This window comes from Callithrix jacchus, chromosome 5 (assembly GCF_049354715.1).
Source record: "Callithrix jacchus isolate 240 chromosome 5, calJac240_pri, whole genome shotgun sequence".
NCBI classification, from domain to species: domain Eukaryota; kingdom Metazoa; phylum Chordata; class Mammalia; order Primates; family Cebidae; genus Callithrix; species Callithrix jacchus.
In genome coordinates, this window is record NC_133506.1 from 20,951,161 (window position 1) to 20,975,452 (window position 24,292).

Sequence of the window (24,292 nt, forward strand, 5' to 3'; positions counted from 1 at the left end):
TTGAATCATGGGGGCAGTTATCCCCATGCTGCTGTTCTTGTGATAGTGAGTGAGTTCACATGAGATCTGATGGTTTTATAAAGTGCTTTTCCTTCTTTTCCTCAGCACTTCTCCCTGATGCTGCCATGTGAAGAAGGATGTGTTTACTTTCCCTTCTGCCATGATTGTATGTTTTCTGAGGCCTCCCTAGTCATGCTGAACTGTGAGCCAATTAAACCTTTTTCCTTTATAAATTGCCCAGTTTTGGTATGTCATTATAAGCAGTGTAAGAACAGACTAATACAGAAGGTAAGCTCAGAAGAGGAAATGAAACAGAAATGAGAGGAGGGAAGGAAGAAGGGAGAGAGAAAGGAAATGGTTAGAATAGCAGGGACAAATTACTTTCTCCCCTAAGGGAGTCCCTGAGACCCCAGGGACTCATCATTGAATTACCCATCACTGTTTAAGGCCCAGTGTACCTATTTAGAACTTTCAGGTGAGAAGTGTCCAGCTCAGACACCTGCAGAAACCATGCAGGTGATGTAAGAAGTAAAATATGCCAGATGGTGGAGACGATGGTGGAGAGAGTGGTAGAGATGGAGGCACATGGAGTCCCTGCCCTATGTGAAGGCAGCAGCAGCTCTCAGCTTCTCTGCTCCAGCTGGTTGGTGCCACATGGAATGGCAGTCCTATTTCATCAGGGTTTGCCATTTTGCCATTTTCTTTTCTTTGTTTTTCTTTCTTTCATTTTTTTTTTCGACTTGCTCTGTCACCCATGCTAGAGTACTGTGGAGTTATCCACAGCTCACTGCAACCTTCGCCTCCTAGGTTTAAGCAAGTTTCATGCCTCAGCCTCCCATATAGCTGGGATTACAGGCATGCACCACCATGCCTGGCTAATTTTGTACTTTTCGTAGACATGGGGTTTAACCATGTTGGCCAAGCTGGTCTTGAACTTCTAACCTCAAGTGAGCCACCAGCCTTGGCCTCCCAAAGTGCTGGGATTTACAGGTGTGAGCCGCCATGCTTGGCTAGCTAATGCCATTTTCAAGAAAAGATGGATGTTCAGATTTGGAAGTGAAGTTTACTGATTTTTAAAACACTTTCTGGGCCAGAGAAACCATATAGATAGCCAACCCCTCGGTATATACCTGCTGTTTTAGGGTGTAATGCTCTTGCTTAGGTTAACTGACATGAAGCCAGGGAGCAGATAGGCATTTCTTTGGCGAATATTTAATAAACCCCTATTATGAACCCCTTTATTTAATAACCCCTTGGCAGGACCTTTGCCCTTCTCTAGTTGAGGACACATGGCCTTTGTATAGGAGGAGAGAAGCCACAGGTAGGAAGAAGTTAAATCCCAGCAGTAGGAGTGAATGCAGGGTAAGCTCAGAAGAGGAAAGAGATCATGTGAGCCAGCAAGGGCAAGGGTAGCTCTGTGGAGGGAGGGAGGGCAGATGACAAAAGTATGAAGATGGGGAAGGGCCTGATGTGTTCGGGGGCACAAGAGAGAACTGGAGGAATGTGGTCCAGCATGGGCACAATGTCAGATACAGTCACTGTTCTCGTTTCTAAGTAAATAAGACAAAAGAGGTTGTAAAATCTGTAGTTCTGTGTCATGGTATTGATGTCATTTAAAAATAAATTTATAAAGCAGTTTTTAAAAAGTAGTAAGAGTGAGAAATCTAATAAATTGTCCAGGCGCTGATCAAGAAGTATATGGTCATTTCCACCTAATGCCATTTAGAAAAAATTACTTTAATTGTAAGTTCAGATTTCCTTTGTAAAGGAAAGGAGCTCAAGTTAAGAGCACCAGAGACACAGATCACTGCTGGTTCCACAACCCTGAATAGCTTGGGAGCTGAGTTAATTTATACTCCCATCTCCATGGCGTTCTTCTTTTGGGCTGACAAATCAGTGTTATTTGCCAGATTGTAAGAGATTTTCCTTGTTACTCCTTTTCAGTCCGCTCTTCCTTGTCATCCTAATCTTATGGTACTCCAGATAACTGCCTTGCTGAGCAACAATTTCATATAAATTACAAGGGAGAGGAGCCGAGTACTAGCCTTCTCAGTAATTTACACCACAATAGCAGCAGCTCCGAGGTGCTAGTCACTTATAAATAGGCTCCTCAAGCACTGTGTGGGTTTTTAAAAACTGAGAAGAGTTGAAACGATTCCTGATTTGAGCATATCTTTACTGCCAGTGTTCCAGTATGCAATTATAAGACAACAAAATGCTTCCTACTGGGTAGGGATAGAGTTTACCAAGGCCATTCGCCAACAGCAGGCCTGGGTGTTGGAATGAGGGCATTCTTTATGGGTGAAAGGGATTCAGAGGAGTCTACTAAGTCTTATCTGACAGATACCAGCCTCATGGAGCCCAGGAACAGAGGTAAAGACTTGGATGCAGGAGGCATATTAATTATATCATTTCTATAGTCCCTCATATAGCTAATCCATTCTGTCTGGGATGTGCTTCAAAGTTCACTCTACCTTACTGGCCCCAAACTACAAAAGATAATAGCAAACTTATTATGTGCCAGGCACTGCTTTAAGTACTTCACAATATAAGGCACATGTATATTAACTCCTTAAATCTCTACAACAGCTATATCAGACAAATATATATATATATACACATTTTGATATATATTTTTTATGAGACAAGGTCTCACTCTTTCGCTCAGGCTGGAGTGCAGTGGTGAAATCTTGGCTCACTTCAGCCTCAACCTGCTGGGCTCAAGGGATTATCCCACTTCAACCTCCTGAGCAGCTGGAGGAACTACAGGTGTGTGCAAGCACACCCTAGCTAATTTTTGTGTTTTCTGTAGAGATGGAGTTTCACCATGTTGCCCAGGCTGGTCTCAAACTCCTGAGCTCAAGTAATCTGCCTGTTTCAGCCTCCGAAAGTGTTGGGATTATAGGCATGAGCAACTATACCTGCCAGGCAAATATTCTTATATTCCCATTTTACAGATGGAGAAATTGAGGTACAGAGAGGTTAAGTAACTTGCCCATGTTCGCACATCTAGTCAGTTTCAGGGCTGGCATTCAAGCCAGGGATTCTGTCTCCAGAACCCTATTCTCAGATACCTTGCCCTGGCCTCCTCCCTGACAAGCTCTGGCCTTTGTATGAGATGCGACTGGAGAAAACTGGACATTCCTAAGATGTCTTTGTCTTGAACTTCCTGCAGTTATTGACTGGGTTTTCCCTTCCTCTGTCCTCATCTCTTTTGTTTCCTGTTCCTAAGCTGGATGGCCTCATTTACTGCATAAGGGAGGGGAAAGCTGAACTTCTGTCTGGTCTCCTGCTGGCCTCTGCTAGGGCAGCACAAGCTACTACCATTTTTCATTTTCCAAGAAGACAAGTTGTATCTTCCCTTTCTCCCATTGTATACTCTGATCACCAATATTATACTTCTCCAGGGCACACAACTGCTTACAGGCTCATAATCTGGGCTTGGGACTTTGAAGTCAACTCTTTGGTACCAGTGTGCATGTAATGAAAGCAATCTATGTGTATGTGTTTACAGCAGTGCGTTGAGGACGTACCTTACTGGCTGCCACGGAGAAGTACTTGAAGGCAGTAGCGTTATTTTGCGGTGCGGCAGCATTCCCCTCTAAATACATCTAGGAAGAAAAATGAAAAGAGAATAGAAAAAAATAAAATAATTTGAGGGTAAGGCAAATATTTTAAAATGAAATAGAGGTAACAGTTGTACAACATCTTGAGTCAATGCCACTGAATTGTATACCTTAGAGTGGTCAATTTTGTGTTATTTACATTTTACCTCAATTTAAAACAACAAGAAAAAGTAAGAGTACCATTTATTACAGACTTCTGGAGTGACCTTGCCTGAGGGCAAAGAAATGGACTCTGTGTTTTCTCATGTTTCTTGCTTTCTTTTTTTTTTTTTTTCCATCTAAATTTACTGTATGTTGCACTAGGAAGCAGGACATTCATCCCTATGTTTACTAATGCAAATCGGCCACTGGGAGCCAAGTGTGGCACACAGGGGAGAGAATAGTCTTTGAAGGAGAGAGAAGAACGTGACTTTCCAGAGGAACCCTCCTACAGGCTGCTCTGCAGCCACAGGCGGCCTTCCATCAGAGGTGGCATAAGGACAGCTCTAGTCAGCCTGGAGCTGATTCTTTTCTACTACTCCAGCAACAGAAAAGAGAAGAGCCTGACTGGGCTGAGACCTGTACCCATCTCCAGCTCTCACCCAACCTGGATCTCCTCTCCATATTGGGGAGCGGGGTGGTCACAGGCTCATAGCTACACTCAGAGGAGGAGCCCTGGGCCAGATGCACTTTTTTATTTTATTTTTTATTTTTGGAGACGAAGTCTCCCTCTGTTGTCCAGGCTGGAGTACAATGGTGCTGAACTGGCTCACTGTAACCTCCAACTCCCAGGTTCAAGTGATTCTCCTACTTCAGCCTCCTGAATAGCTGGTATAAGGGGTGCCTGCCACCATGCCCAGCTACTTTTTGTATTTTTAGTAGAGACAAAGTTTCACCATGTTGGCCAGGCTGGTCTCAAACTGCTGACCTCAAGTGATCCACCTGCTTCAGCTTCCCAAAGTGCTGGGATGACAGGCATGAGCCACTGTGCTAGCCCAGGTGCATCAAGGCTGTTTTTGGTGCCCCAGATAAAGGCTGCTGTTATATGGGGCTTTATCCCAAACTGTCACCCCAAGAATACCACCCTTGGGTTGCAGCCAAATGTCCCACTCAGCTGCTTCCATGAAAGAGGCCTGCTGCCCTGTCCCACTACAATGGGTTCAATGAGCTGGTATCATTAATTCGTTAGGTTTTTAATTTTTTTTTTTTTGAGATGGAGTCTTGCTCTGTTGCCCAGGCTGGAGTGCAGTGGTGCAATCTTGGCTCACTGCAACCTTCCACCTCCCAGGTTCAAGCAATTCTCCTGCCTCAGCCTTCCAAGTAGCTGGGATTACAGGCAATGCCACCACACCCAGCTACTTTTTGTATCTTTAGTAGAGATAAGGTTTCACCACCTTGGTCAGGCAGGTCTTGAATTCTTGACCTCGTGATCCACCCACGTCAGCCTCCCAAAGTGCTGAGATTACAAGTGCGAGCCACCACACCTAGCAGATTTTTAATTATTAAATTTAATTTTAATTATTTTGAGATGAGGATCTTGCCATGTTGCCCAGGCTGGTCGCCTGTGCTCAAGTGATCTTCGCACCTCAACCTCCCAAGTAGCTGGGACAACAGGTGTACTCTGCTATACCCAGTTTAATTTCTTAGGTTTTTAAGAAATGAAAAATATGAATCAAGATAAAGCATGTACCTTTCCTATAAATGCCATGGCATTTGCACTCCCAGCCTTCGCTGCCTTTAAGAAGTAGTATAATGCTTTCTGGAGAGAAAAGACAGTGTTATTGCTATTTACAAATAAATTCTTCAAAACAGCTTTTTGAACCAAACTTTATTTCATTCAATGTGCATTCAAAAAATATCTATGGTTCTTGCCACTGAGCTAGAAAAAATCCGTGAAATTCCCACTTTGTTCAAGGCATTATTCCAACCAAGTGCTTTTTCAACCACAACCTAAGGAGTGGGAGAGCCTCTACATATCTTTCTTACATATAATTGTATAACTTAAGGATTTGCTTCTTACATTTGGAAAGCCACAATGGGAATGCAGCTTTGTAGGGAGAGATGAATCCCAGCTATGAAGGTAAACAGTCCATTATTTTGAAAAGTAGGCTTAGTAAGAGGTTTTACTATGGTTGGCAAAATATGGTTGGCAGAATTGGATACACAGTATCCTAATGTTTATAGGCAGAGTAAGACCAGACACACTTGGCCAGCTCCTGAGATTAGGTCTTTATGCAGAAGTGGGCTTTAAGACAATTCCTTCTAATTCAATTTTTGTATTTTTTTAGTAGAGATAGGGTTTCGCCATGTTGGTCAGGATGGTCTCAATCTTTTTACCTCGTGATCCGCCCACTCAGCCTCCCAAAGTGCTAGGATTATAGGCATGAACCATCATACCCGGCCAATAAGTCTTTTACAAACTTTTTCTTACCCAGTCTTCACAATAGCACCATCAGGAGATTATTATTAATATCTGATCTTATTACCAACATGTTAGATTTGTGCAGTTAGTACTGGAGATCAATAAACAGCTCGCCACTCTGTCTCCACGGCATACAGAGGAGGGCTAAAATGATCAAGGCCTCATGAAAGATGGTGACAAATCACCAGCACAGAGGCTAGGGGAAGAACCTGAGCAAAGGAATGGAGATGGGAGTGGCCCGGGTGTGTTCAGAAAATGGTGGTTACTTCAGCGTGGCTAAAATAGAACATCCGAAAGCTAAGACTTGCAAAAATAAGATGGGGCCATTACTATAAACAGTCTTGAATACCAGGCTAAGGATTTTATTTTTTTCAATTAAAAAAAAAATTATTTTGTGACAGAGTCTTGCTCTGTCACTGTGCACCCAGGCTGGAGTGCAGTGGTGTGATCTCAGCTCACTGCAACCTCCGCCTTCTGGGTTCAAGAGATTCTCCTGCCTCAGCTTCCCGAATAGCTGAGATTACAGGTGTTCAACCACCACATCTGGCTAATTTTTGTATTTTTAGTAGAGATGGGGTTTGCCATGTTTGCCAGGCTGGTCTTGAACTCCTGGCCTCAGGTGATCCATCCAAATTGTCCTCCCAAAGTGCTGGGATTACAGGTGTGAGCCACCGTGCCCTGCCATAGGGATTTTTATTTTATTTGTTAGAAAACAGAAGCCACTGAAGATCTATGACTGTTAGGGAATCCTGAAGATAAAGAGGCAGCTGGAGAGGAGAAAGTTACAGGAATTGTTACAAGTTACTAAATGAGAGAACACTAACATCAAAAATAAAAGTGTATCTCATGAATATCTCTACTGAGCCATGACCAAAATATGTCCCCAGGTAACTGCGTAAATTACACAAATCACATTATCTCCTGGGCTTGGTTTCCTCATTCAGATTCTCCTTCTCTGTGCTCTCGAGGCATCTCATTCTGTCCCCATTGCAGTATCCCTCTGTTGATTTCATTATCTACTTATTTTATCTCTTCCTATGTTGAGTCCTCTTTACTAGCATAGTATGGGCACCAGGAAATGTTTCAGAAATAAATAAATGAATGAATGTTTATCCATCTCTAAAACAAGGCAGCTGGACTTTAACATGTGTGACTCTTCCAGCTCTAGTATTATAATACTGTAAAATCATTTTCAAAGATCAGTTTAGTAATTTGGCTCTCAAATATCTTACAATAGAGACTTCTGAAGAAAGTTTCATCTGGGAAATCCGTGAAATTTTAAAAGAAAGTAACTTGTTCCCCAGAAGCAAATACAAATCCTAGGGTTTTCCCCACCCTTCAATATAATGATCACATAAAGACCTAAAGGAAGTGAGACTTTGTCTCATACATGGCTCTGCTGTCATGACTTACTTAGCATTTCATTCCCTTATTTTTCTTTTTAAATTTACGTGTCCTTAATACTGTTGCTTCAATTATATAAACCTTTATTAAATGCCACACGAAAGTATCACCCAGCAAGCTACCTTGATGGATATACACCAGCCAACCTGAGTTCTTCTCTCAAAGAGTTAAGTTCTTCTCTCAAAGCATCCATCCATCCATCCATCCATCCTTCAAATATTAACTGAGTACCCATCATCATATTTCACTGATTCTAAGACTTACATTTTCTCCCACCTCATTTTAATCAGGACACTTCTTACTGTCAATGGCATATTATAATTTATATAGGTAGGTTATTTTTCTTCCTCAGTAGAACATAAAATACTTGCGTGTCTTACAATTGGTGATATCTTGGTATAAAATATAGTATGTGCCAGGTATTATGCTAAGTAAGTGAAGCTATATTATTTGAACTGAAAACTCTTTTGAAAAAATGAACATGATTTTTCATTGGCTCTTAGAAAATCTGTAGTTTAATCAGTTTGTAACATTTCCCCTAGAATAAAATGCCAAGAAAATGTATTGTTCTAAAAACACTTACGAATACTTCTTCCATCTCTGGCGCTGTAGATTATCCTGAGAAGAGATGGTATTAGCTCTTTTTTTTTTTTTTTAAATTTTTAAATGGGTGGCAGGATAGACAAATCAGTTGCCCTTACAAATTTGATATTATTCCTCTGCTGGGTTTAATTTAATTATGCTTTATCCACTTTAATAATATGCAACCAAACATCCCGCTTTTCTAATCCAATTTATTCTGAGCCTGCATATATTTAGAAATGCAAATAATATTAAAATCTATGTATAAAAAATGCAAGACAATGTAATCAAGAATTGCATATACAATATGTTTCAATAATTAAGAATTTGGTCGGGGAGGGTAAAAATGTGTTCTGTGATGACAACGCATGAGAGAGATTAGCTCAACCAAACAGTGAAGTGGAGGCGGGGGTTTGAAGAAAGGCAAGCTAGTTATTTCCAGGTATTTCGAAATGTAATTTTCTGTGCAGTGGACTGGAGCATCATATATAAAAAGAGCCTTATACTAATCATTTTCTTCGGTGGACTGAGATATTAGCATACTGGCTCAAGTGGTGGTCTTCAGGCTGAGGACTACAGTTAAAAATAAGGTATTGTATATTTCAAAATAACTAGAAGAGGGGGTTTTGAATGTACTCAGCACAAAGAAATGACAAGTGTTTGTGGTGATGGATTTGCAAATTATCCTGGCTTGATCACTGCATAATGTATACATCACATTTGTATAAATTGTATCTATTACATAAGGTATGCGTTATGCAATAATCAAAACATCACATTGTAGCCCATAAATATGTACAATTATTATGAGTCAATTAAAAAATAAAAGAAAAGAAAACATTATTCTCTCTGAGGAGGTGAAACTTGGAAAGATGAGAAGTGAGGCATGAAAAGAGCTGCAGTAATAGCCTTTTGGAAACTGGATTTATCTTTGTATCTTCCCTCTCCTTTATGTATTGCCCATTTCCCTACCCCTCCAGTCTTTCTGGCCTTGTGATTTGCTTTGGCCAAAAGAATGTGGCAGAAGTGATTTGTCAGTCTGAGCTCGGGCCTCAAGAGACTTCTGCTCTGGTGTCCTTAGAACCTTTGACTGCCATGTGGAAAGCCTGGGCCAGTTGGCTGGAGCATGAGACCAATGCAGAGGGGCTCCAGTCATTCTAGCAGTCACAGATGAAGCCATAACAAACCAGCCAGTTCTAGCTAATGTTCTAGCTAATTGCAGATGCATGAGCAAGCCCAGCTAAGATTAGCTGAGCCTGGCCCAGATCAGAATTGCTCAGCTGAGCCTAACCAAAACTGCTGACCTGCCAAAATCATGAATTAAACAAATAGTTTTTATTGAAAACCACCTATGTTTGGGACTGCTTTTTAAAATGCAGGCAAAGATAACTGATAGATAAATCAATTTGTTTGAAGGTTTGAGATTTCAACCCTCCATTCAAGTTCAGGTTCATTAAACTGAGGAAAGAAGAAAGGACCAGGCTGTTCTTACCCACATAGAGTAACCAAACCACAAGGATGGTTCTGGAATTAAACTCATCTTCTTGGGATATGTGGAAGCAGGAGGCCCAACCCACTATCAGAAAGAGTTAAAGGAAACTGAACGTCATGTCATTCCTTCTTCTTGCTTTATAAATGAGGGAACAGATTATCAAAGCTGGTTTTGTTTTTTTCTGAGTCAAATAAAGTTTAATGGAAAGAACTCAGGTTTTGGTTTTTGAAGGCCTGAGTTCAATTTCTGCTTCTTAAACAATCTTACTTCCCAGCTGTGAGCCTTGAAGCAATTTACTTTATCTCTCCAGCCTCTGCTTCTCATTTGTAAAGCAGATGTAATCAAACCTCATGAATGAGCCCACAAGAGGTCCTGGCTAGGTGACGCTAAGCTGTCTGGCTGCTACACAACAGCTCTGGGATTCTGCATTACCAGCCCCCGGATAGCACTTCATCCTCACCTGGAGGCAGCTGCAACTGCCATCTGGTGATCACGGTGGCTGGAGCTGACTGAAGTACCAACTTTGTGGGGTTTTACTGCAGTGTACAAAGATCGGTGTGTCTTCTCTACAGCTGAAGCTAGGGTGCCCTCACATCCAAATTTCACGTTTATGGAAAACGAAGAATTCTTCCTAGTTATACATTCTCTGATTAACTGAGATTTCAGGCTGAAATCTGACAGAGTAATATTAAGAATCTAGATATTCCCATCTAAGAAGTTAAAACTTTGGTTACGATTAAGGTAAAAAAATCTACAGATCTTCAACTGAGCTGTCTTGGGGTGCATATGCTTATTTAAATTCCTATTTTATCACATTTTATGAAATTACTTCGACATTTACCTGATGTTTACTGGACCACATATAAAATACAAATTATAGTACCAAAGACACACTCATAAAATAACAACACAAAATGAAATGCCAAGTAATAACAGGTCACTTTTTTAGGCAATAGCCTTATGAAGTAGTCATTTCTACCGCTTAGCCATTGGGAATATGTAGAAATAGGCTATTTCCTTTGAGACAAAGAGCATGTGGCTCCTATAAATGAAAAGAGCTGCAAAATCATCTTTAAAAAATCCGGTTACTTCCCAGGTCTGTGGTGACGTAGGGCCTTGAAACGACTATCAGAATCTAAGCAAGAACTCATCCCATGACCTCGGAGTCATACAGAGGAGGAGCCTGTGTAGGTCAAGTTCATTTGCTTTTTTCTCTGCTATAAATTTGAATGGTTAATTAATCTTTTAATCTCACTGAGATAAGGTAAGTTAAGCAAAATGATTGAAAGGAGCTTTGCAAATGTATAAGGATGTTTAATATATTTTAGATTATATTATAACCAGTCTGTCCTCCGATCTAGCCAAATGGTAATGAAGTTGCTTCTCAGGCTCCTTAGCAGTGACCCCCAGGTGAACTCTGCAGCTGGCCTTGGGTGCAGGCCGGCAGATGGGGATATTCTCTTCCTAATCCCAGGCCAAAGTGCATGTGGGTGGGCAGAGACTAAGTTCTGTTGGAACATGGATACACCCCTGCCTTGATTGCTCCTCACAAGTTCCTTTCCTTTTTATTCTTGAAGGCAAGTGGGCAAGTGCTCCCTCTGGAGAACTTAGTTCTTCCTTAGAAGCTGGGTAGCATAGTTGACCAAGAAAGCAGCAGTGGGCTTTCTGAGCACTCTTCCACCTCTCCCTCTCCCTACTTTCATTTCCCTGCTAGCCTACCTCACCACTACCCTCCCCACCCCATGTGACTGAATCTTGAGATTGACTTACGTAGTCATCCTGATCTAGACCTTTTCTCCCAGTTAGATGTAATTGTCCAAGAGAGACCTAGGAACAATGAGTTTGGAAATGATTTTAGCACAGTATTACTTTAAATAAAACATTCATGTGGTGATTTTATTGTAGTATGTTGATTGTTGGATGCATTTGCAATGCCCTGAAAAAAATGAGGGAAACATTCCAGACTATATCATTTATTGGGTAATTGGTTGCTGCTAGATATATGGCTTTCTTAGTGGCTGGAAGCTGGCCTGCTGGGGTACAGAAACACTCAGGCACATAAACCTAGGGGCCTTAACTCTTGGCTCTCAAAGATCATGAAAATATTGTTGCCTTTCCAAATCCTTCTGGATTGTTGTAGTTTATGCATATTAAAACCAACATTAGATGGTGCTTTTTTTCTATAATTAAGATCTAGGTCTGTTGGGCATGATGGCTCATGCCTGTAATCCCCCTGTAATCCCAGCATTTTGGGAGGCCAAGGTGGGTTGATTACTTGAGGCCAGGAGTTCAAGACCTGCCTGGGCAACATGGTGAAACCCCATCTCTGCAAAAAATGCAAAAATTAGCCAAAGGTGGTGGCACACTCCTGTAGTCCCAACTATTTAAGAGGACGAGGTGGGAGGATGACTGAGCCCAGGAGGCAGGGGTTGCAGTGAGCTGAGATTGCACCATTGCACTCTTGCCTGGGTGACAGAGAGCCATCATGTCTTTTTTTTTAAGACTAGTCAAGTGCAGTAGTGAGAAGAAGGGAAAGAGTAGAACAAGGAGTTCGACCTGTAACTGACTGCGAACAATCAATTGAGATAACTCACTACCTTCAGACCAGCCCATCATGTCTTACAAAAAAAAATAAAAGGCTGGGTGCGGTGGCTCATGCCTGTAATCCCAGCAGTTGGGGAGGTAGAGGCAGGCGGCCTACAAGGTCAGGAGATCGAGACTGGCTAAACATATTGAAACTGTATCTCTACTAAAAATACAAAAAAATTAGCCAGGTGTGGTGGTGGACACCTATAATCCCAGCTACTCAGGAAGCTGAAGCAGGAGAATCACTTGAACCTGGGAGGCAGAGGTTGCAGTGAGCGGAGACCATGCCACTGCACTCCCTGGGTGACAGAGTGAGACCCCTTCTCCAGAAAAAGAAAAAAATCTAATTCTTTAAAAAATTAGTTTTTAAATAAGAAATGCAAAACAAAAATGCTGTTATTATGGCAACTAGTTCTCCAGTGGGCTACAGGAACTGCAAGGAGCAGGGAACAACACAGGAGTAGGTGAGAGGAGGGTGTGTGTCTCCCCTTTCTTATTAAGGATGGGGCATTGTTCATCCCTCCAGGACTCACAAAGAATTAAGCCCCTTGTAATTTTCATATTCTAAAAATGCAATCTCATCTGTATACATTACTTGTATCTGAACATCTCCTCTTTCTGCCAAAAATTTATAGTATTGGTATCTGTCCCAATCCAAAATCTCACTGTTAGAACTCAGATTTTCAGCTCTTTCTGTTAGTCTCACTTTTTCCACTGGAACACCTTCACTTTTTTCCAATGTGTCAGCAACTGTGAATGAAAACAAGCCAGAGAATAGCTAGAAAACAGAGGCTGCAAGAGATAACAGTCAGTTTAGAGAAAACACTGTTAGCTTATTATCTTAAATTTTACATAAATCTGTTCAAGTAATAGAGACAGAAGATCCATGAAAAATAAAAATTTGCAGATTTTTGGCCAGGCATGGTTGCTCATGACTGTAATTCCAGCACTTTGGGAGGCTGAGGTGGCCAGATTGCCTGAGATTAGAAATTCAAGATCAGCCTGGCCAACAACATGGCGAAATCCTGTCTCTACTAAAAATACAAAAATAGCAGGGTATGGTGGTGCACTCCCATAATCCCAGATACCTGGGAAGCTGAGACATGAGAATTGCTTGAACCGAGGGGGTGGAGGCTTCAGAGAGCCAAAATCGAGCTACTGTGCTCCAGGCTGGATGACAGAGGGATACTCTGCCACAAAAAAAAAAAAAAAAAAAAAAAAAAAAAAAAAGCAAAAAAAAAAAAGAAATTTGGAGATTTTTGTTTATTGGGTTCTGAGAAAAGTGCAAGAAATCTAGTTTTTCTTCGCAACTGACACAAGCATTGTATCAACTTGTATCAGACTCTACTGAAGATCTTGACCAAAAAGACTCAAGGAAAGGGGATATTTTAGGAGCCGACAACTCACTCCATCCATCACTTTTTTTCTGGGACTAAGCGTATAATATAGGAATAATCACTGCTCTTTAATTATTCCCTATGGATAGTCTGAAAATAAATATAAAGATAAATATGCTTGAATACATCTAACAAAGTGTACAGTTTGAAATACACATAATAATTCCAATTTTATTAAGCACATGAAAATGATCTTGTTATATACAGCATCTTAAATTCAAAACTAGTTTTTTTCCTCCTCCTTTCTTTTCTCAGATCCTAATAGTACCAAAGATGTGTATTTAGATGTTATTCGAATTACATTTAAACCAATGGTTGCTTGAATTGTTCTCATATGTGGTGACAGATACCTCCAATGTATGTACCTTACATTCATTCCTTTAGGAACTTTTAGCCAGTCATCCCATATTCTAAATGCTGCATTTAGGGAAACTGCTTAATATTTATTGGTGTTACATTCAAATTCTTAGTAAAGGAAATAACACCACAAGTGCAAGTAAAACAGAATCGTTTGGGGACACATATTAACAAAAATATAAAAATGAGTATAATCTTTTTTTTTTTTTTGAGATGGAGTCTCGTCTATCTCCAGGCTGGAGTGCAGTGGCATGATCTTGGCTTACTACAACCTCTGCCTCTCCAGTTCAAGTGATTCTCCTGTCTCAGCCTCCTAAGTAGCTGGGACTACAGGCACACGTTACCACACCCAGCTAATTTTTGTATTTTAGTAGAGACAAGGTTTCACGGTGTTAGCCAGGATGGTCTCGATCTATTAACCTTGTGATCCACCTGCCTTGGCCTCCCAAAGTGTTGGAATTACAGGTGTGAGCCACTTTGCCTGGCCAAAAATGAGTATAATTTTTTAAAACTATTTGGAAAGTAACAGGAAACAGAAACTCTGTATTGCATTAAAAGAATTGTATTATAACATGTTTAAAACATACATTTTTATATTTTCATAAGTTTATATCAATTGAACAGTTATTGATTTATTTCTCTAATTGCTTGGCAACTTTATTTTAAAATAAACTATATGGATTACTTACTATAATCTGCCACTTTCTTGTAATGACTTAGGGCAACTTCACAATTTTGTAGAACATTGATTCCTGACAAATATCTGTACCCCTAAAATACAGGCAGATGCATTCTTAATATTCAAGACAATGCTGTATTTATGGCACACAAATTTGGTCTCAAGAATATTTTGTTTACAAACCAAAATCATCTGGGACATCATGCTTCCTCCAGCACTTCCAAAGGTGTAATATATTAGTGCCTAAAGTAAAAATAAACAAACAAAACAACAACAACAACAAAATCTAACTAGGTTGGCCATCTAAATTTGAAACTTAAACCAACTATACCTTTTTTATTCTTAGCCCCACAATGACCCATTGAGTTACTTCAAAATAAATTTTAAACTTCACTCTCCTCTATAAAGATGGCTGCCATTTATTGGGGGTTTACTCATCTCTCAAGTCTGTGATAAGTGAATTGTATAAGATATTTCATTTAATCATCATAATTTCCCTATGAAGTAGATATTATCTATCTTCAGCGAAGAAGCTGACTTATGAGACTTTAAGAAACTTATGGCATAAGAACACTAAATTTCTTTGACGATTAATCCGGTGCTTTCAACCACTACAGTAGAGTGAGCTCCTTTACTTAATGAGTAGATTCTATTCAATGTCCCTTTTAAAGAAATCAGTTTTGCTCCAGAATAAAACAGAATAACCTTTACCTTGGCTTGATCATATTCCATTCCTATTCCATAAGAAGATAAAAATCCTAATGCCTAAAGCACAAAAGAAAAAATAAAAGTTAACAAATCAATTTATTTCACAATTATTCTTATCTATATGGATAAGAGATATCTTAAATGTCTGCTCCATAATAAGTTGCATTGTTAATTTCTTTTTTTCTTTCTTTTTTTTGAGACAGAGTTTCGATCTTGTCACACAGGCTGCAGTGCAATGGCGTGGTCTCGGCTCACTGTAACCTCCACCTTCTGGTTCAACGGATTCTCCTGCCTTAGCCCACCAAGTAGCTGGGATTACAGGCACCCACCACCACACCCAGCTAATTTTTGTATTTTTAGTAGAGATGGGGTTTCCCATGTTGACCAGTCTGGTCTCAGACCTGAGGCCAGGCTGACCTCAGGTGATCCACCTGCCTCAGTCTCCCAAAGTGCTGGGATTAAAGGCATGAGTCACTGCACCCAACCATTGTTATTTTATTTTTTATACCATAACAAAGCACCTTTTTGCACTTTTATTAAGGTGGCAGGAATTTGGGAAAGCTCACAATAGTGGGAGGTTTGTGCAATATATGTAAACGTAGGCCAATTCTTACTGTATTTTAGTATAAATTACAGTAATAAAAACTATAGGCCCTTATATACTTTCCTTTCTTGGTAATGAAATAGTTTTCCTTCAATAGTTAAAACATTTTGGGGGGAGGACTCAAGATGGCGCTGTGAGAACAACCCAGGATTGGAGCTCTCCTTAAATCCGCGGAGAGGTGAGTTGGAGCTGCATTTCCAGACTGATCTTTGTTGCCCACAGAACGGGGAAATTCCCAAGTATAAAGGAGACGCGAGACGCCAGGCAGCCGGGGTGGCGGCGGCCGGCCCTACCCAGCGCTCCCCACAGGGCGTGCTTGACCGGGTGCCCTGTTGAACCGGCAACCTGAGACTTGAGAGGGCTGGACTTGAGACTGAACGAGACTTGGACAGTGGGCTAGCCCAGGGGATTGCAGGGACAGAGCGTTTGGGATAGCCCAGTGGGACAAACAAAACCACAATTTCAAACGATCCCTGTCCAGACGGTCCAAGATGCTCTGTGGGGGAGGGGCGTCCACCATTACCGAGGCAACCCGCCCCAACTGAGATACACGCCCACTGCTGACGCAGCCAGCCGTTGTCGAGGCAACCCATCCCTACTGAGATACACGCCCACTGCTGACGCATCCTGCCATTGACGAGGCAACCCGCTACAACAGAGAGACTCCACCGCAGGGTGTGGCGGAAACCACAGCAGAACAGCAGATCCTGCAGCAACAGGGCAAACCACACAACAGCAGGGCGGAGGCTCGGCAGGCAAACAGTGGCTAGTCTGCCTCCTAGCTGGGCAGGAAACCTCAACAGACGACCAAAAATTAAGCCCGAACCCCCCAACACAGAGCATTTGAGAAAAAAAGGGTTTTTTTTAATGAGCTCTGTTGCAGCAGAATCAAACATAGCAGCCTAACAGCCCTGAATGAACAACAGAGCTCACAGCTCAGCAATTGAGCTCCTATAAAGTACAGACTGTCTCCTCAAGCAGCTCCCTGACCCCTCTATATCCAAAAGACTGACATTTGGCAGGCATCATCCTGGGACAAAGATAGCAGAAAAAGAAACTGGTAGCATCCCTCACTGTGCCACAGCTGCTAGAGGTGCACCCCAGACAAGCAGGGCATGGAGTGGACATCAGCAGTCGTACAGCAGAGGGGCTAGACTGGTAGAAGGAAAACAAAGTAACAAAAATACTTCATCATCAACAATCTGGGTGTCCACTCAGAGACCCAATCGAAAAGTCAGCAACTACGCAAATGACAAGTGGATAAATCCACAAAGATGGGAAGAAACCAGCGCAAAAAGGAGGAAAACACCCGAAACCAGAACACCTCGCCTCCTAGAAAGGACCCAAACTCCTCACCAGCAAGGGAACAAAGCTGGACGGAGAATGACTGTGATGAAATGACGGAATTAGACTTCAGAAGGTGGATAATGAGAAACTTTTGTGAGCTAAAAGAACATGTATTAAATCAATGCAAAGAAACTAAGGAACTTGAAAAAAGATATGAGGAAATGATAACAAAAATGGATAACTTAGAGAGGAATATGAATGAATTAAAGGAGCTGAAAAACACAATACGAGAACTTCGCGAAGCATGCACAAGTTTCAATAGCAGAACTGACCAAGCAGAAGAAAGAATATCTGAAGTCGAAGACCAACTCAATGAAGTAAAACAAGAAACCAAGATTAAAGAAAAAAGCACAAAAAGGAATGAACAAAGTCTCCAAGAAATGTGGGACTATGTGAAAAGACCTTACCTACATTTGATAGGTGTCCCAGAAGGGGACGAAGACAATGAATCCAAGCTGGAAAATACTCTTCAGGACATCATCCAGGAAAATTTCCCCCACCTAGCAAGACAGGCCAACACTCAAATGCAGGAAATACAGAGAACACCACAAAGATATTCCGCAAGAAGAGCAACCCCAAGGCACATAATCGTCAGATTCAACAAGGTTGAAATAAAGGAGAAAATACTAAGAGCAGCCAGAGAGAAAGGTCGGGTCATCCACAAAGGGAAGCCCATCAGACTCACAGCAGATCTCTCGGCAGAAACACTACAAGCCAGAAGAGAGTGGGGACCAATATTCAACATTCTTAAAGAAAAGAACTTTCAACCCAGAATTTCATATCCAGCCAAACTGAGCTTCAGAAGTGAAGGAAAAATAAAATCCTTTGCGAACAAGCAAGTACTCAGAGATTTTGTCACCACCAGGCCTGCTTTACAAGAGCTCCTAAAAGAGGCACTACACATAGAAAGGAACAACCAGTACCAGCCATTCCAAAATCACACTAAATGCTAAAGAGCATCAACATAATGAAGAATCTACAACAACTAACATGCAAAACAGCCACTTAGCATCAAAATGGCAGTATCAAATTCACACATAACAATATTAACCCTAAATGTAAATGGACTAAATGCACCAATCAAAAGACACAGACTGGCAAATTGGATAAAAATCCAAAACCCATCAGTGTGCTGTATCCAGGAAACCCATCTCACATGCAAGGATACACAAAGGCTCAAAATAAAGGGATGGAGGAAGATTTAGCAAGCAAATGGAGAGCAAAAAAAGGCAGGAGTTGCAATTCTCATCTCTGATAAAATAGACTTTAAAGCAACAAAGATCAAAAGAGACAAAGAAGGCCATTACATAATGGTAAAAGGATCGATACAACAAGAAGAGCTAACGATCCTGAACATATATGGACCCAATGCAGGAGCACCCAGATACATAAGACAAGTTCTTAATGACTTACAAAGAGACTTAGACTCCCACACAAAGTGGGAAACTTTAACACTCCACTGTCAATATTAGACAGATCAACCAGACAGAAAATCAACAAGGATATCCAGGGTTTGAACTCAGACCTGGAGCAAGCAAACCTGATAGACATTTACAGAACTCTCCACCCCAAATCCACAGAATACACATTCTTCTCAGCACCACGTCACACCTACTCTAAAATTGACCACATAATTGGAAGTAAAGCACTGCTCAACAAATGCAAAACAACTGAAATCATAACAAACAGCCTCTCAGACCATAGTGCAATCAAGTTAGAACTCAGAATACAGAAACCAACCCAGAACCGCACAGCTTCATGGAAACTGAACCACTGGCTCTTGAATGTTGACTGGGTAAACAATGAAATGAAGACAGAAATAAAGAAGTTCTTCGAAACCAATGAGAACGAAGACACAACACGCCAGAACCTCTGGGACACATTTAAAGCAGTCTCTAGAGGAAAGTATATAGCAATAAGTGCCCATATGAGGAGAATGGAGAGATCCAAAATTGACACCCTATCGTCAAAATTGAAAGAGCTAGAGGAGCAAGATCAAAAAAACTCAAAACCTAGCAGAAGACAAGAAATAACTAAGATCAGAGCTGAACTGAAGGAGATTGAGACACGAAAAACCCTTCAAAAAGTCAATAAATCCAAGAGCTGGTTTTTTGAAAAGATCAACAAAATAGACAGACCACTAGCCAGATTGATAGAAAAGAAAAGAGAGAACAAACAAATAGATGCAATAAAAAATGATAAAGGTGAAATCACCACAGATTCCACAGAAATTCAAACCATCATCAGAGAATATTACAAACAACTCTATGCACATAAACTAGTAAACCTGGAAGAAATGGATAAATTCCTGGACTCCTGTGTCCTCCCAAGCCTAAACTGGAGGAAGCTGAAACTATGAATAGACCAATAACAAGGTCAGAAGTCGAGGCAGCAATTAAGAGCCTACCACTCAAAAAAAGCCCAGGTCCAGACGGATTCACAGCCGAATTCTACCAGACACACAAAGAGGAGCTGGTACCATTCCTTCTAAAACTATTTCAAACAATCCAAAAAGAGGGAAGCCTTCCCAAATCATTTTATGAGACCAACATCATTCTGATACCAAAACCCGGCAGAGACCCAACGAGAAAAGAAAACTTCAGGCCAATATCCATGATGAACATAGATGCAAAGATCTTCAATGAAATATTGGCAAGCCGATTGCAACAGCAAATCAAAAAACTTATCCATCATGATCAAGTAGGATTCATCCCAGGGATGCAAGGCTGGTTCAACATACGCAAGTCTATCAACGTAATTCACCACATAAACAGAACCAAAAACAAAAACCACATGATTATCTCAATTGACGCAGAGAAGGCATTTGACAAAATTCAACAGCTCTTTATGCTAAAAACCCTCAATAAACTCGGTATCGATGGAACATATCTCAAAGTAATAAAAGCTATTTATGACAAACCAACAGCCAATATCATACTGAGTGGGCAAAAACTGGAAGCATTCCCTTTGAAATCTGGCACTAGACAAGGATGCCCTCTTTCACCACTCCTATTCAATATAGTACTGGAAGTTCTAGCCAGAGCAATCAGGCAAGAAAAAGAAATAAAGGGTATTCAAATAGGAAAGGTGGAAGCCAAATTGTCTCTATTTGCAGACGACATGATAGTATACCTAGAAGACCCCATCGCCTCAGCCCAAAAACTCCTGAAACTGATAAGCAACTTCAGCAAAGTCTCAGGATACAAAATCAATGTGCAAAAACCAAAAGCATTCGTCTACACCAATAACAGACTTAAAGAAAGCCAAATCAAGAACGAACTGCCATTCACAATTGCTACAAAAAGAATAAAATACCTTGGAATACAACTCACAAGGAACGTAAGGGACCTCTTCAAGGAGAGCTACAAACCACTGCTCAACGAAATCAGAGAGGACACAAACAGATGGAGAACTGCCATTCACAATTGCTACAAAAAGAATAAAATACCTTGGAATACAACTCACAAGGAACGTAAGGGACCTCTTCAAGGAGAGCTACAAACCACTGCTCAATGAAATCAGAGAGGACACAAACAGATGGAGAAACATTCCATGTTCATGGTTAGGAAGAATTAATATCGTGAAAATGGCTATACTGCCCAAAATAATTTCCAGAATCAACGCTATCCCCATCAAGCTACCATTGACTTTCTTCACAGAACTGGAAAAAACCACCATGAACTTCATATGGAACCAAAAGAGAGCCCGCATAGCCAAGTCAATTCTAAGCAAAAAGAACACAGCGGGGGGCATCACACTACCGGATTTCAAACTATATTACAAGGCTACAGTAATCAAAACAGCATGGTACTGGTACCAAAACAGAGATATAGACCAATGGAACAAAACAGAGGCACCGGAGGCAACACAACATATCTACAACTATACAATCTTTGATAAACCTGACAAAAACAAGCAATGGGGAAAGGATTCCCTGTTTAACAAATGGTGTTGGGAAAACTGGCTAGCCATGTGCAGAAAACAGAAACTGGACCCCTTCCTGACACCTTACACTAAAATTAACTCCAGATGAATTAAAGACTTAAACATAAGACCTGGCACGATAAAAACCCTAGAAGGAAATCTAGGCAAAACTATCCAGGACATAGGAGTAGGCAAGGACTTCATGAACAAAACACCAAAAGCATTGGCAACAAAAGCCAAAATAGACAAATGGGACCTAATGAAACTCCACAGCTTCTGCACGGCAAAAGAAACAGTCACTAGAGTGGATCGGCAACCAACAGAATGGGAAAAAAATTTTGCAGTTTACCCATCTGACAAAGGGCTGATATCCAGAATTTACAAAGAACTCAAACAGATTTACAGGAAAAAAACAAACAAGCCCATTCAAAAGTGGGCAAAGGATATGAACAGACACTTTACGAAAGAAGACATATATGAGGCCAACAATCATATGAAAAAATGCTCATCGTCACTGGTCATCAGAGAGATGCAAATCAAAACCACATTGAGATACCATCTCACGCCAGTTAGAATGGTGATCATTAAAAAATCTGGAGACAACAGATGCTGGAGAGGATGTGGAGAAAAAGGAACACTTTTACACTGTTGGTGGGAGTGTAAATTAGTTCAACTATTTTGGAAGACAGTGTGGCGATTCCTCAAGGCCTTAGAAATAGAAATTCCATTTGACCCAGCAATCCCATTACTGGGTATATATCCAAAAGACTATAAATCGTTCTACTTACTATAAGGACACATGCACACGAATGTTCATTGCAGCACTGTTTACAATAGCAAAGACCTGGAATCAACCCAAATGCCCATTGATAATAGATTGGATTGGAAAAATGTGGCACATATACACCATGGAATATTATGCAGCAATCAGAAATGATGAGTTTGTGTCGTTTGTAGGGACATGGATGAATCTGGAGAACATCATCCTCAGCAAACTGACACAAGAACAGAAAATGAAACACCGCATATTCTCACTTATACGCGGGTGATGAAAAATGAGAACACATGGACACAGAAAGGGGAGTACTAAACACTGGGTTCTATTGGGGGGAAAAGGGGAGGGCTAATGGGGGGGGTGGGGAGGGATAGCCTGGGGAGAAATGCCAAATGTGGGTGAAGGGGAGAAGGAAAGCAAAGCACACTGCTATGTGTGTACCTACGCAACTGTCTTGCATGCTCCGCTCATGTACCCCAAAACCTAGAATCCAATAAACAAAAAAAAATTTTTGATTTGGACACTTTTCTTCATATTACTTTTAATGTGATGGGTGTAATATATTCAAACAATAACAAATACACTGAATAAAAATTGAAAGACTGAGCACAGAGCAAGATGGTGGAATAGGAAGCCTCAGACTGTGTTCCCTCACAGGGACAATGATTTAATTACATATAATCAAAAAAGGCTTTTTGAGAACTCCAGAAACCAGTCAGAAGTCATAGGACAGCAGGCAAGCTCAAAGCCGAGAATAGTCCATGAAAAGTCATTTAATTTCATCCATTGGTCCCTCCTCCCTCAAGCCAGCACAGCTTGGTGCTTTCAGGATAAAAAGCCCAACTGACAGTTTCTACCTTGGGAGGGAAAGAAAATAAGAAACACTTGACTTTTCAGGGGGCTGTTCCAGTGACTGTTATTTTTTCCTCACTTAACTCACAGTGCTGACAGAACCAGTATATTTTCCAACCCTGGGGGATGATACTGAGAAAAAAGCTCAAGTACTGCTTACTGCAGTACCAGAGAACCTGCAGTACCACAGATAGACATCGGAGAGAGTAAGAGATTATAAACGCCTGAAGAAACAAAACAAAACAAAACAAAACAAAACTGGCAAACTACTCTAATTGGGAAATTACATGCACAAGTCCAGAGAAGATAAATCCCCAGAAAAGGTTTGAGAAGCCTTCAGAATTTTTAACTGTGTTGATTGGTAAAGGCCTTTCACATATGAAGCTTGTCTATAAAGACTGGGAGTCATAGCTGTTTTTACAAGTGCCCAAATCATAGCAAAATAACAACAACAAGAACAACAACAAGGCACACAAGGGAATAGGAAAAGATGGTTATACGAAAGGAACAAAGACTCCTGAAATCAACCTTAAAGAAACACGAACCAATGAATTACCTAACAAATAATTTAGAATAATCATCTTGAAGAAGCCCAATGCTCCACAAGAACACAGAAAACAAAATCTGAAAAATGATGCATGAGCACAATGAAAATATCAACAAAGAGAAACTATTTTAAAAAAACAAATTCTGAAACTGAAGAATACAATATCTGAATTTTAGAAATGCACTAAAAGAATTCAATAATTGATGATGAAACTGAAGAATCAGCAAACTTGAACATAGTTCATTTGAAATTATTGAGTTAGAGGAACAAAAAAGAAAAAGGAATGAAGAAAAGTAAAGAAAGCCTAAGGGACTTATGGGATACCATCAAGTGGAGCAATATACACATTATGAGAGTCTCAGAAGGAGAAGAGAAAGAAAAGGACAGAGAGGTTATTTGACAATAACATGATTGAAAACTCACAAATCTGAGGAAGGAAATAGGCATCTAAATTCAAGAAGCTCAAAGGATTCCAAGTGAGATGAACCCAAAGAGCCCCAAACCAAGACACATTACAATCAAGTTGTCAAAACTCAGTGGCAAAGAATGTTGAAAAACAGCAAGAGAAAAGCTGTAACATTATCAGATTTCTCAGCAGAAACATTACAGACCAGAAGAGGATGGGATAATATATTCAAAATGCTGAAAGAAAAAGCTGTCCACCAATAACACTATACTTAGTAAAAATGTCCTTCAAAAATGAAGAAAAAATAAAGCCCTTCCCAGAAAAATAAAAGCTAAGGGAGTTTATCACTACTAGACCTTTGAAGGAATTGCTAAAGGAAGTGTATTAAGTTGAAAAGAAAGAACTCTAGAACTCAACACAAAACTCTAGAAGGCAACACAAAACCATATGAAAATATAGAGCTCTATGAAAAGGTAAATATGTAGACAAATACAGAATCATGCAGTATTGTAATGTGCATAAATCAATTCTGTATATAATTTAAAAGATAAAAGCATAAAAATAACTATAAAACTACATTAATGTATATAAAATATAAAAAGATG

At 40.5% G+C, this 24,292-nt stretch overlaps 1 protein-coding gene across 26 annotated transcripts in view; it reads right to left on the reverse strand.

The window, feature by feature from the left end:
• Positions 1 to 24,292, reverse strand: part of SEL1L2 (SEL1L2 adaptor subunit of SYVN1 ubiquitin ligase) — a 149,088-nt gene that overhangs the window by 24,261 nt on the left and 100,535 nt on the right. For 21 of the 26 annotated variants that reach the window (XM_035302847.3, XM_035302853.3, XM_035302852.3 and 18 more), the window contains 7 exons: positions 15,236 to 15,289; positions 14,708 to 14,767; positions 14,535 to 14,616; positions 12,687 to 12,841; positions 11,276 to 11,332; positions 5,296 to 5,364; positions 3,534 to 3,611 (listed from right to left, as the gene is read on the reverse strand). In XM_035302847.3, coding sequence (XP_035158738.1) covers positions 3,534 to 3,611; positions 5,296 to 5,364; positions 11,276 to 11,332; positions 12,687 to 12,841; positions 14,535 to 14,616; positions 14,708 to 14,767; positions 15,236 to 15,289 — 555 coding nt within the window. The remainder of the gene's footprint in view (positions 1 to 3,533; positions 3,612 to 5,295; positions 5,365 to 11,275; positions 11,333 to 12,686; positions 12,842 to 14,534; positions 14,617 to 14,707; positions 14,768 to 15,235; positions 15,290 to 24,292) is intronic. The other 5 variants (XM_035302856.3, XM_035302841.3, XM_035302842.3 and 2 more) reach the window with 4 other exon arrangements.